This window comes from Crocodylus porosus, unplaced genomic scaffold, assembly GCF_001723895.1.
Source record: "Crocodylus porosus isolate Cpor-Errol unplaced genomic scaffold, CroPor_comp1, whole genome shotgun sequence".
NCBI classification, from domain to species: domain Eukaryota; kingdom Metazoa; phylum Chordata; order Crocodylia; family Crocodylidae; genus Crocodylus; species Crocodylus porosus.
In genome coordinates this window covers 18,855,909-18,869,029 of record NW_017728886.1, presented here as the reverse complement: position 1 = coordinate 18,869,029, position 13,121 = coordinate 18,855,909, and the positions used below count along the sequence as shown (strand labels likewise).

The 13,121-nt window shown below is 41.0% G+C and overlaps 1 protein-coding gene across 1 annotated transcript in view; it reads left to right on the top strand.

Moving 5' to 3' along the window:
• The window catches only part of ADARB2 (adenosine deaminase, RNA specific B2 (inactive)), a 170,739-nt gene that overhangs the window by 63,084 nt on the left and 94,534 nt on the right, over positions 1-13,121 (top strand). The window contains exon 3 of the mRNA XM_019530793.1: positions 11,759-11,873. Within this exon, the coding sequence (XP_019386338.1) occupies positions 11,759-11,873 (115 nt within the window). The remainder of the gene's footprint in view (positions 1-11,758; positions 11,874-13,121) is intronic.

Sequence of the window (13,121 nt, the reverse complement as noted above, 5' to 3'; positions counted from 1 at the left end):
CAACTCTTGTCCATGCTGGTACCATACAACAGCCTTCCTATTCGGTTGCCTTTTTTTCAAGGCACTTATTCGGTCCCTTTCACCATAGTATCTGAGTGACTTCCACCTGTGCATAGAACTGATGCTGGCACAATGATGGTGGAGGGCACCATCTGACCCTTTGCTATGTTTCTCCTCAAAGCTGTATCTTGAAGATGATACAGTATATTGGAAGAACCTGACTATTTCATTGGCTGTAGGGTGCAACTGTAAGGAGATGAATTCTCAAACAGCTGTACAAAACTTATTTACAAGCCCAGAAAAGGTATGTTTGATAGCATGCCATGCCATTTACCCCTGTAACACAAACAGCCAAAGAGACTTATACTGTGGCATTCAAAATGTTAGAACAAAATCTCTGTATAATTCATCACTGCTAGTTTTTCTGTCTTCCATTTGGGTTGTGTGATTTCTCTAAGAAAGATCCTATTCCCACATTCAAGAAAGGTACATTTTTAGCTTGGTGGGTAAGAAATTAAATGTACAAATCCTATTATCAGTGGAGGAGGTTGTGAACCTAATTCCCCATTCAGTATGCTCAACATTTACCCCCAAATGTCAGTAATTTACTGCAAAATAAAGTACTTGGGAGACAGGAGAAACAGAGCTCTTTGTGATATCTGTATAGTAGAATATTTCCTACCCATATGCAAATCTAACCTTTCTGATATTTCAGCCCTATAAACCCAAAGACAGGATTTCAATAGAAAATGTTTACTAAAGGCTTTCTCCTTTATAATCTATTGATTTTAATATCCTTACCACTCCTGTTGAATGTCAGTTTTACCCTGAAGACTGCCATGGCAAACTTGAACACGTTTAATTATTTATACCATTTGAAATATTAGTGCTGAGAAGTGAATAAAAGTTTTGGATTTGTAATGTTATGATCTAAAGTTTGATTTTCCTTTGTGAATATTGGTGGTTACTTGATATGGCTATCGAGCATAATAAAATAGTTCAGAGCTTTAAGGGGAGTGACATCCATTTCTCTCTTTTGTTTATGTAAAGGAAAACACAGCTTATTAAATACATTGTATAAGTCCAGAAAACACCTTTGGAATTCAAGATTAAGATTATCTGCATTCTTTTGGACAGTCATCAGGGCCTGTGTCTTCCATCAGTTACAAACAGGCAGCCCCCAGTGGTTTTAGTGGGGATATTTAAGTGTCAATGGCATCAGGTTTTGGATCTTGCTGTTATTTGGGAAATGCTGTTTGCTCCACCCAAGCATCTCATTGACAAAGTTGATCAGGTTTTTGCTCCCAGAGCGTATTTCTGCTTTGCATATCCCATCTAAATAGAAAAATTGCACTATGAAACCATGGAAACTAAGTTTTAAAAAGCAGACAAAACCAAACAACATTTGACCTGAAAGCACATATGGAAATTTAGAGAACAGGGCATGCTAAGGGTTAATTCTATGGTGCCACTGAACATACTACACACTGAGTAGTATGTTCCTCAGTGTTTTCAATTGGTCCACTTAAGGGGTACAAAATGACTCCGTCCATCTGTGACAGAATCTGAATTCTGATTTAGCAAAGCAGAGGCTCAAGTTCTGTTCACTTCCAATACTGAAAGGGAAGCATATAACTGAGTGTTTTGCTGAAGCCACACCAGTATCACACAGAACCTGACCTAAAGCCTGCTGAAGTCTGTTATTTCCATTGGCTTCAATGAATAGTAGACAACGCCCAAATTTTGGAGGAGAGCTCATCACCACCTATCAATAGTGCCCTGCTGGTATTTGACCCTGCATCAATCACTGTGCATTCAATGCAGGCATTTTCAAAGCCCTGAAGATCCACGGTCCTCATCCCCAAACTTTGCCGCCTGTATATCTCATTACACTTCTCATTCAGTGATATGTTATTTTTCTGGTAGTATTAGACTTTTGTTCCATGGTGAATATTTCTATTTTCTTAATTTTCTTCCATCTCCTTATGGCCTCCTCTTTTTTACTAGACATGTGATAATTATACAAATGCTGCCAAGATCTGTTTTATTATTTAATCCAGATGGGGACTCTTGTTTTCAGTTCTTATATCTGGCACCTGTAATCATGGGTATCATCCAATAGATGAGTTTTATAAAACAGAAATATTAAAGGTTGGCTCTCTCCAGGTCTGATTTTAGAACTTTTTTGATGGCAGCCAATTTCTTGCCACTATTTCTAGGAAGTCTACCAGCAGCAGAGCTGAGGGTTGAATGATCATTAGGTAATTTGGCAAGTAGCATTTCCTGGCTTTTATCCATTTCTAGAGCTTTCACCTCATGGTACCTAGATATTTGCAGTTTAGGACTCTTACTTAATCATAAAGCCATAACCAAAACAAGCTCCAGGTTTGATATATGGAAATTGAATGGGATACGTGTGTCTGGCACTTGCTTCCACGAGGCCTACCTAATATACATTAAATATACCTACTCTGTATTTTATGCCATTTCTTACTGAGCAATTCACACCAAAATAGAGTTTGCTGTCTGGACACTCAAGTCAATGGATATTGATGGGATCAGGCTACAGATGCTGTTAGGATAGTTTATGGCTTTGTGCCTTGTAAGAACAGAAGACATTGCAGTAGCAGTAACACAGACCTGGGGATCAGGAGACCTGAACTTTCTTCCCAGATCTGGCACTGACTCAGTGCCCTGGGTGAGTCATTTGCACTTGAGGGCTGGTTTACATTATGGGACTGCTGACAGCACAGCATTCTTTGGCATAGCTCAGGGCTTGGCAACCTTTTGCTACTGCAGGCTGCTGCTTGTGACGCAGTCCCTGCCACAGGCTGCATACCCACACCCCCTGGCAATCAGCAGATACTGTCAAGGGAACAGATTCTAAAGGCAGGTGCTAGGACCCTGGGGAAGCCTCTCTTGCTGCTGAAAACTAAATTGAACACAACAGACAGTAGTACCCTGGGAATGCCTGCTCTGCTGCTATGAGCTGCTATGGGTCAGATCCACTCTCTTCAAGGACCAAATCCAGCTCATGGGCTGTAGGTTGCTGACCCTTAGCATAGCTATGTCAGCAGGGCACCCTAGTAGAGATGAGGCATATGGCAGCAGAAAGGCTTTTTTGGTTAGCCATACTACCTTTTCAAACAGAAGATGAGCTGGCAGAACCCATCTTTGTTGCATAGCTGCATCTAGAGGGCTTTGCCAGCATCACTGTGTCTGACCCATAGCCAACATAGCTATCTATATGTACCATGGAACATAGCAAGTAATGTTTTGTAGTGCTGATCATACCTGATTCTGCAAGGGGCTGGCTACATTTGTACGATATTGCATGCTTCAGTTGTCAATGAAATAAGACTAGAAGGGCATTGTTTACTTCATGTGACTGTATCTTTAACCTTGTTATGCCTCTTTTTCTCATTCTGCAAAAGAAAAACTACTATTTTAAGTGATGAGTGTTAAGATTATATCTTAGTACTCAAAGGGCATTTCAGATTTTATATTGCATTATTGCTTCAGGCTTCTGAATCCTACCATATTTAGCAGGGTAAGGGTGTGTCACATCATTATTTCTATAATGCATTAATTTCCCTGACACAATATTAAAGCAATATATTCCAGACAAAAATACTCTCTTGGCTTATTTTTGCTGAAAGGCTTCACATTTAATGGATTTGCTATTCTTTAATGTCCCAGGTCACTCTTTGAGATCAGGAATGCTGAATTCCTTATTGTCCCTAAATGTTATCTGAAGTCATGTCATTATTTTGCCTTTAGTGAGTGTCTTTGCTTACTGGCTTTGGAATCCACTGCCAAATGAAGTACAGAAAGCTCTTACTGTGGGGATTTCTAAATCCAAAGTTAAAAGTTATTTGTTCTGTTTAGCATTTTTAAAATGATTCTTTTAGGAATTATATGTGCCTCTAAGCTAATTAACTCTTAATGAGCGCAAAATGCCCAGGGATGCTTATTTGGAGGGCATTTTAGAAATGCAGGCAAGGATTTGGCCTGCGATACTATGGGAGATGGAATTTATGATTTGATTCTTTTTAAGATGATGGGGCAGACTGTTCTATTGAGATATTCTTTTTTTTAATCTAAACGAAGCTGATCAGATTTACAATCCACACAATGTGAACTCAAGTGTATCAATCCTGAGTATGTATTCCTAGCCTTGATGCGGCTCCTCTCTAGCTAATCAGTCACCTTTTTAGTGCCCTCATAAACTCATCTGCAAAATGGTTATAATTATATTCACATTGCAGGAGTTGTACATAACATAACATAATCACAAACAATCTTTTGAAAAAATATATAGCTAAAACCCTGTCTGTTAAATGCTCCATGGCACATTTGTAAGATGAGTATTCTTAGAATTTATCACCTTCAAAAGAGTTTGCAAACATTAAGTAATTACTTCTTACAATGTCTATTTGAGGTAATTATGTACCATCACCAACATTTATTAGAGAGGAATACAGGGCAATAGGCAAATGAAGAGATCAATTGAGTTACATAGCACGATGGATGCAGAACCAGTGAAGGCTTCACTTCCAGCCCCATGCCCCATTAGCTGCATACGGTGGTGGTGGTATAAAATTATAAATTATAAAATTATAATTTTATAAAATTATAAAATCATAGAGTCGTATAATGAATGGCCTTCAGCAGGTCATCTAGTCTGTCCCCCTGCTCAAAGCAAGATCATCCCTCACGACACCCTTCCAGTCAAGTGTTTGTATAACCTGCTCTTAAAAACTTCCAAGGATGGAGATTCCCCAACTCTTCTGGGGAACCTGTTCCAAAACTTAACCATCGTCATAATAAAAAAGTTCTTCCTAATCTCCGAACTAACTGTGCCTTGCTGCAGTTTAAGATCGTTGCTCCTTGTCCTCTCATCTGCAGTGACAGGGTGCATCCAGATGAGCGTGGGCATTTGTTTCCCTGGGGAACGCCCATGCCATGTGCACTCTGGTGCATTGGCAGGTTAGCCCAGGTGGGGTAGGGGAGGCTGAGGCCAGCAACTATGCTGGCCCCAGCTGCCTTACCTGGGATTCTGGGGGTCTCCCAAGGCTGCAGCCATGGCAGGAAGACTGGCTGGCAGCTGGAGCATGGCTGTAGTTGGCCAGGGGCTCTGGTTTTGGACAGCACATGCTGCCACCACATGTACTGCTGCCATGTGCACCACCAAACTTTTTTCAGCATGTTTTTTTTTCTTTACCTGGGATCTCCTGGGGTCACAAAAAAAACCCTGCACTTCAAAGCAGTGGCATGGGAAATGCATGCATGTGCAGTGTGTGGTGCCGCAGAAGGGTTTGTGGTGCTGCACTCATCTGGACACAGCCACAGAGTCTATCTCCATCCTATGTATAACTCCCCTTTAGAAATTTGAAGACTGCTATCAAATCCCCACTCAATCTTCTCTTCTCCAAATTAAATAATCCTAGTTTTTACAGCCTGTCCTTATAAGTCTTGGTTTCCAGGCCTCTAATCATGTTTGTTACTGGACACTTTGTTTTAGGGCTTTTATACACATACCTTTTTGTCCTATGTTGCGCCAGAGATCCGCCACTTCGGAGCAGACTTAATCGAGTCTGCTCTTCATGTGAGCTGATCCGTACTGTGCTGCGCCATATGCAATTCTACAAGCGATGAAAAGCACAGAAAATGGTGGTGGCGCACTTTTGAACTAAAGCACCTTCTATGTGTCTTAGTCCAAAAGCGCGCCGCTGCCATTTTCTTAGCACTGGCACACATTTCGCCACTTACACAACTGCAAGGGACAAAGCGCCAGGTGCTTTTGTAGCACCCAGAGCTACAGCACTTGCATGTGTAAAAATGCCCACAGTGCCCACGCCACCCTAGCCACTCTTCTTGAATTAATGGTCCCAGAACTGAACATAGTACTCCAGATGTCTTTACCATGTTTCAAACAAAATATTTTGAGTGCAGGTGCCTAGAGCTAGGCACTTCAGTCTGCATTTAGTTATCTAAGGAGCACATACATAGTGTCTTTGTGGAGCTCCAAGGCTCAGTCTTTCTCTGGGAACATGCAAGGCTGGAATGAAGGAGAAACATTCTCTCCCCCTGCACTTGACCAGAAGGAATGCCCTTTTAAGAGCCCTGCACAGGGAGACCACATCATGCCTAACACCATAGCTGGGAAAAAGGCCTCTTCACATGCGCTTTGGCACACAGCAAGTTACCCTGGGGGTGGTAAGGGGTAGCACTATGCTAACCCCAGCAGTCTTACCTGGGGGCTCTTGGGCCCGCAGCTGCAGCAATCCTGGCCAGTATGCCGCTCCAGGTGGCCCAGCTCTGCTTTTCAGCAGCATATGCTGCCCAAGCATGAGGTGCTCCATTTTTTTTCATTGGTTGGATATTCAGGGGTCAAAAATCCCATGGGGGAAAAAAAATGAGCAGTGAACACATGGGCAGCACGCCCTTGCAGTGCAGAGAACACCAGACTGTGAGGTACATGATGCTGCAGACGTGTTTGCCATGCCACATACCACATGGCTGGGCTCATCTGGATGTGCCCCTAGAGGCCAAATGAGTCAGGAATGGATCTATGCAAATTGTAGTAGGTAATATCATATTCACCAAACAATGAGGCTTTGGTGCAATGAACACTATTGCAAAATTAGGGATGATTTGGATCTAAATTTTTTAAAAGATTTTAAAAGGGTGAACCAAAAGCTAAATGAAATCTTTCATGTCACTGGAGTCAAATATTTCAGTTAACCTGCTTTTATTTATGTTCTTATTTATTTATAGTCTGGCTGAAAAATATAGAAAAGTTTCATTATTATTATTATTATAGCTACTACTGTTACTGCTATTGCTGATGCTGATGCTATATTTGCAATAGCCAGTTAAATTCCCAATCCAACTGAACAAACCTGAATAACCATGGGTACAAGTATCCATGTGCCATATATTTTCAAGCAAGCCAGCATCCTATATCATGGGCCCACAGGCCTGGAAATTCAGATGCTCCCTCTATCCTGGCAGATATCCTACATGCAAGTTTGGATGCCTCCTGTCATGCTTGATCTTAGTCAAATGCGACCTCACTGAAAAATCTATTATTCACACATATGTTGTCAGGAACCTATTACACAACACATTTATTTCAGGGAGTGCACTGACACATGTCAATATGCTTGTCCTAATGCGCATTACATTGATTACCTCCAATATGAGGTACTAAATAAATGTGCATTAGACTGTGCCAAATGCACAATAGCGCAAGCTCATGCTTTTTAAGTGATGCTTAATGTGCAGTAGCCTATTCTACTATGCATTAGCATATTAGCACTTTTTTACATGCTGCTTTAATGCACAATAGAATAGGCTACTGTGCATTAAAGTGCACATATAGACTCACCCAGTGAGAATTAGTTGACTAAGTCTTTAAGGATTTGGTCCTTAATTACTATCTTTGCTCCAGAATACTTATATCCTAAAAGAAAAGACAAAACAAATATCAAATCCAGGATAGGGATTTAGGGAGTCAGAGTAATAAAAAAAAAATAGTCATATAGGAGAAGTGATGGCCTGTCTTGTTCAAACACTGCTGCAACTGAATTTCACCCTGTGCAAATAGGTAAGGTGTTGACTTGTATAATATGGTGCTGACTTAGTTAAGGAGCACTTGGAAGGGCTGGATGGGTACAAGTCAGCTGGCCTGAACAACCTCCATCCACAGGTGCTGAAGGAATTGGCCAGTGTCATAGCTGAGCTGCTGGCATGGCTGTTTGAGCACTCATGGTGCTCCGGCGAGATCCCTGAGGACTGGAAAAGGGCCAACGTGGTGCCCATTTTTAAGAAGAGGAGAAGGGATGAGCCAGGTAACTTTAAGCCAGTCAGTCTTACCTCTATCCCTGGGAAAATACTGGAAAAAATCATCAAAGAGCACATTTGTAAATGCCCAGCAGGGGAAATGATGCTGAAAGGAAACCAGCACAGGTTCATCACAGGTAGATCCTGCCTAACAAACCTTATAGCCTTTTATGACCAGGTTACACACTGCCTTGACACAGGAGCTGAGGCTGATGTCATCTACCTGGATTTTAGGAAGGCCTTCGACACAGTTTCACATCCTATTCTCACAGGGAAGCTAGCAGGCTGTGGAGTGGATGCCTACACAGTCAGGTGGGTGGTCAAGTGGCTTATGGACCGCACCGAGAGAGTGGTGGTGGACAGGTTGTTCTCGGCCTGGAAGGAGGTGGGCAGTGGGGTCCTGCAGGGTTTGGTCCTTGGACCAGTGTTATTTAATATCATCATCAGTGATTTGGACAAGGGTGTAGAGGGCACCCTTTCCAAGTTCACAGATGATACCAAGTTATGGGGCAAAGTTAACACACCGGAGGGCAGGGAGCAGATACAGGCCAACCTGGACAGGCTGGATCAATGGGCAGAACGAAATAGGATGCAATTCAACAAAGATAAATTCAAGGTACTCCACCTAGGAAAAAGGAGTCCCCAGCACACCTATAGGTTGGGGGATGACCTCCTCAGCAGCTCAGAGGCTGAGAGAGATCTTGGAGTCATAGTTGACTCCAAGATGAACATGAGCTGGCAGTGTATGGAGGCCATCAACACGGCCAATCGCACCTTGTTGTGTATTAGCAGATGCATGATCAACAGATCAAGGGAGGTGACGTTCCCCCTCTATGCAGCATTGGTCAGGCCACAGCTGGAGTACTGTGTCCAGTTTTGGGCACCGCACTTCAAGAGGGACATGGAGAATCTGGAGAGGGTTCAGAGGACGGCCACTTGCATGATTAGTGGCCTCTGTGAAAAACTACGCAGGGAGGTTGAGAGATCAGCCTTCACAAGAGATGTCTGAGGGGAGACCTTGTAACCACCTATAAATTCATCAAGGGAGGACAACAGGGAATTGGTGATGCGCTATTTACCAGAGCGCCCCAGGGAGTAACTAGGAATAATGGATGCAAACTAGTGGAGAGTAGATTTAGGTTAGACATTAGGAAGAAAATTTTTACAGTTAGGGTGGCCAGAATCGGGAATGAGCTTTGAAGAGAGGTAGTACTATCACCTAACTTGGAGGTCTTCAAGAGGAGGCTAGATAGTCACCTGACTGGGGTCATCTGACCTCGGTCTTCTTTCCTGCCAGGGACAGGGGGTTGGACACAATGATCTATTGTGGTCCCTTCCGACTCTACAATCTATAAATCTATGAATCTATATTTTCTTGAAAATAACACACGCCTTCTCCAGAATACAACTGCTGGAAATTTGGTTGTGTATTTAAGTGGAAAAATATGGTAAAAACAGTTTCTGCTGCTTGAAAATTCTGCTAGGCGAAAGTGAAAGTAACTGCACACAATCCACAGAGAGAACAATGAGCAGGCTTCGCTCCTGAGCTGATGCTACTCACTTATATGGAAAGATTTTTTTTTCATTCTGCCTTTCAAAAGCAAGGTGAATATCTTATTCCAGGGCATGTTGTAGGTGAGAACATATGCTGTTACTGCTGTTCCTGTAGATTATTAGTATTAACATGCATACTGAATATTGCTCTTAAAAGACATTATCCCTGTTACTTTGCAAACAATTCGTAGTAAACATCTTCTGTGAATGTAGACCTTTTCCCTTTTCACAAGCCCTCCTCTGTCTGTTTTTTTTCACATTGATGAACTATTTCCTGCACAGCCAATATTTGTACCATTGATTGGTTTCCTTAGTCCCAATTTACTGGTTTGGCCACCAGTTTTTTTTAAACTTTTACGGTTTCAGCCTGATGCAAATACTGTTTAATCACAAAACAGTCATTTCTGTAATCAAATAAATGAATTAAAAGAAGCCCAGCATTCATACTTATTCTAAAGGCTTTTATATGAACAAGATGTTGCCTATTATGGAAAATGATATTAGAAGAAAAGTAAACAACACTGAAATAGTCTATTAAAAATGCCAAAATATTCCTGAATGCATTTTCTCCCTTTTCACTCCTATCTCCACGTAGGATTTCACGTGAGTCTCATCTAACAGAATAATTATGGAGGGCCATTCTGTTTTGCAACAAGGCAGCACCAAGTGTTCCTATCATACCAGTCCCTTTTCTTCTGCTGTACAAATGGGTCAGTTGTGTGACAGATCATCAGCCAGAAAGCTACACTTAGTAAAACAAGACAAGCTGATCAAGGCAAAGAGACATCTATATACTTCAGCATGCTTAAGAATCATAGTCACTTCCAGAAGAGAAGGAAAAAGAGTCAAAACTCTGGGGAAAAGTGGATTGCCTAATTTGTCTTACGCTTTATTTAGGTGGGGTTCCCTTATTAATTGACAGTCATATTTAAAAATTAATGAGCACTTATTATTGCAACTATGGAAACATATGGCATATAGAAAGAAACAATGAAGGCTCAGGGAGGCTCGCTCGGTGTGTGGCACTGTCAGTAATATCTGCAAGTAGAATCGCCCTCCCCCTGGAAAGCAGATGTGTTTTCCTAAATTAGAATGCTCGTTTTTCATCAACATTTTTCATTCCATGGACAGTTTTCGAGTTTTAGAAGTGGAGCAGAACAGATCTTTTTTGCCAGGTTCTCTTATTTTTGCTATTATGCAAACAAGACACAAGACAGATGAGTTACAAACGAGGGCATATAAAAGTACAAAATGCAGGGGACAGCTGGAGATTTGGCTGCACATGGCAAGAGCTCTTTCAGGGTGAGACTGGGGGTACGGATAAGCATTACATTTCTAGAGGGAAAAATGCTGCTCTCCTGCTAGAAAGTGGGAGGGTGCACTCATTCATGCACTTTCTCCTGCAGGAAAATATTGGATCCTGGAGAAGGATCTTCCTCTTTTAACAATGAAGATGACACCTGCATGAGAGTTTCTCACCCAGGAGTGAACACCCTTAACTTCCCTAAACTTCCCTAGCTGTTGGCTCTTCCTGGGGACTAGAGCAGTCAAGCAGCTGCCATTCACCATGTCTTCCCCAGTCTGGAAATTTGCAGCACTGGAAACAAATATTCTGAGTAACTAGCACTTCTCCAGCTTCTCTGTGCAACATTACATGCTCACAGGGGACAGCTGGTTTGGCCCACTGTTGGTCTGATTTAGCCCGCTATTGCTAACTGGCAATAAATGCTGTGTAGCCCTAATGGACTCCTCCTAATAGAGATCTATTCAGTCAGTGTGAAGGTACATTTTCAGGCTACAAAATTGCTTACAGGACCCATACATTTTCTACACATTGGCCCTGGACCAATGATCAGAAAGAAAATATGTCAAATTCTGTCTTCTGCCTAAGCATTAAGAGTTTGATACAAACCCTACTCAGTGGAAGCATCTACATGTGTGCTTCATATATAGTAACCTATATTACTGTGCATTAAAGCATCATGTAAAAACTGTGCCGATATGCTAATACACAGTAAAATAGACTACTGCGCATTAAGTGTCACTAAAAAAGCATGCGCTTTGGCTATTGTGTAATAGGGCAGCCTAATGCACTTTAGGAAAAGCATATTAATGAACTTGTAGATGCACCCAGTGTGAGTTTTACTTTAGTTCAAGTCCAGGCATCCAGCCTTTCAGAGATAGTCAGGGGTGATTTGTGATAGTCTACAAGACCATTCCTACTATTTTTGCTCAGGTAGTTGGATTTTAATTCTAAAAATAAGAACCTAAAGGTTGACTATTATAAGGTTGACGGATATACATAAGTGTTTCAGTCAAAGAAAGTGAAAGAAATCTTTCTGATCGTGTCTTTCAGGATTTTGCCGATTCCATTTATCAAATGGTTACACAGAAGTTCCAAGAGGTGACAGATAATTTCACGTCCATGCATGCACGCCACAAAACTCTTGCAGGAATTGTGATGACCAGAGGTAAGATGCCCTTTCATTTATTTTCCTGCACCATCTTTCATGACTAAGTAGGACATTATTTACCTGGCCCATGCTGAAAGATCCCTTTACTGCTACATAGAAAAATATATAGTAATGAAGATAAAAGAGGCATTAAATATTTAAGCTTCAAATTAAGTACAAAAAAATTGTATTGACAATAGAAATACAGCTATTTTTATAAGTATATGGTCCCTAGGTCTCTTTATTCACAGGAGGAAATGCAGATTGGCTGATTTATTTTTCCTGATAAGGGTTTCTTTTTTATTATCAGTGAGAAATATATTATTTATTTATTTATTATTTTTATAGCCAGAGGCACTGAGTTTTGGTTCCAGAAGGTCACCAAATGTCTTACTTAGATTGACAAGTGAAAACAAATCTCAACCCATTTCTCTTCCACCCAAAGCAAATGCAGAAAACTTCAGACTTTATTTTTACTCTCATCTGAAGTCAGGAAATACTGACCTGCAAGGAAAAATTTAAATAATCAGTTAACACCTAACTAAAGGATATTTTTTACTTGAGAACATATCGTACAAAAACATTCAGTGGGTGAAAAAAGGAAAATACTGAATAAATGGTGTTTCTCTTTTTGTTTATGTTGAAATTATTATCTCATTTCTGGTTGCCTTATGGTATTTATGAAACTGTCAACAGTGCAAATACTGCCATAAGCAGTATACTCACTCAGAAGTGTGAAATAGTGGATAGAGTTTAAAAGAGAAGAAATAACCTTTGGGAATGGAGGCATATATAATTCATCCAAGGTTTCCTAGCTGGCTCCTGCCAATAGTTAAATTATCCAGATTCATTAGGGACCACTGTCCATACCAACAGCATGAGGAAAGAAATTGGATTATCTACTGGTCTTTTTCACATCCTGAAGACTAACTTAATGGAAAATGAATGAGGAATCAGCCCCAGAATCAGAGAAATTAGAAATATAGAAATTGGCCTACAATTGCTTTTTACCTTTTGTTAATGCAGGATTGTTCCTTGCAACATATTTTCTACTACTTTGGTAGTAGTTGTTTGTTGTTTGTTTTGGGTATTACTGTTGCAACTGGGAGTCGCCGTCATGAATGTTGTACTAAAAACTGTGCAGATAAAAAAACAGAAAGATGATCCCTATCCTAGGAAGCTTACAATTTTAGTATCAGAAATAGCATCTGAACAATTATTCCCCCAGATCCTGGTGAACACCCCTGATAAACTTATAGGTGGCCA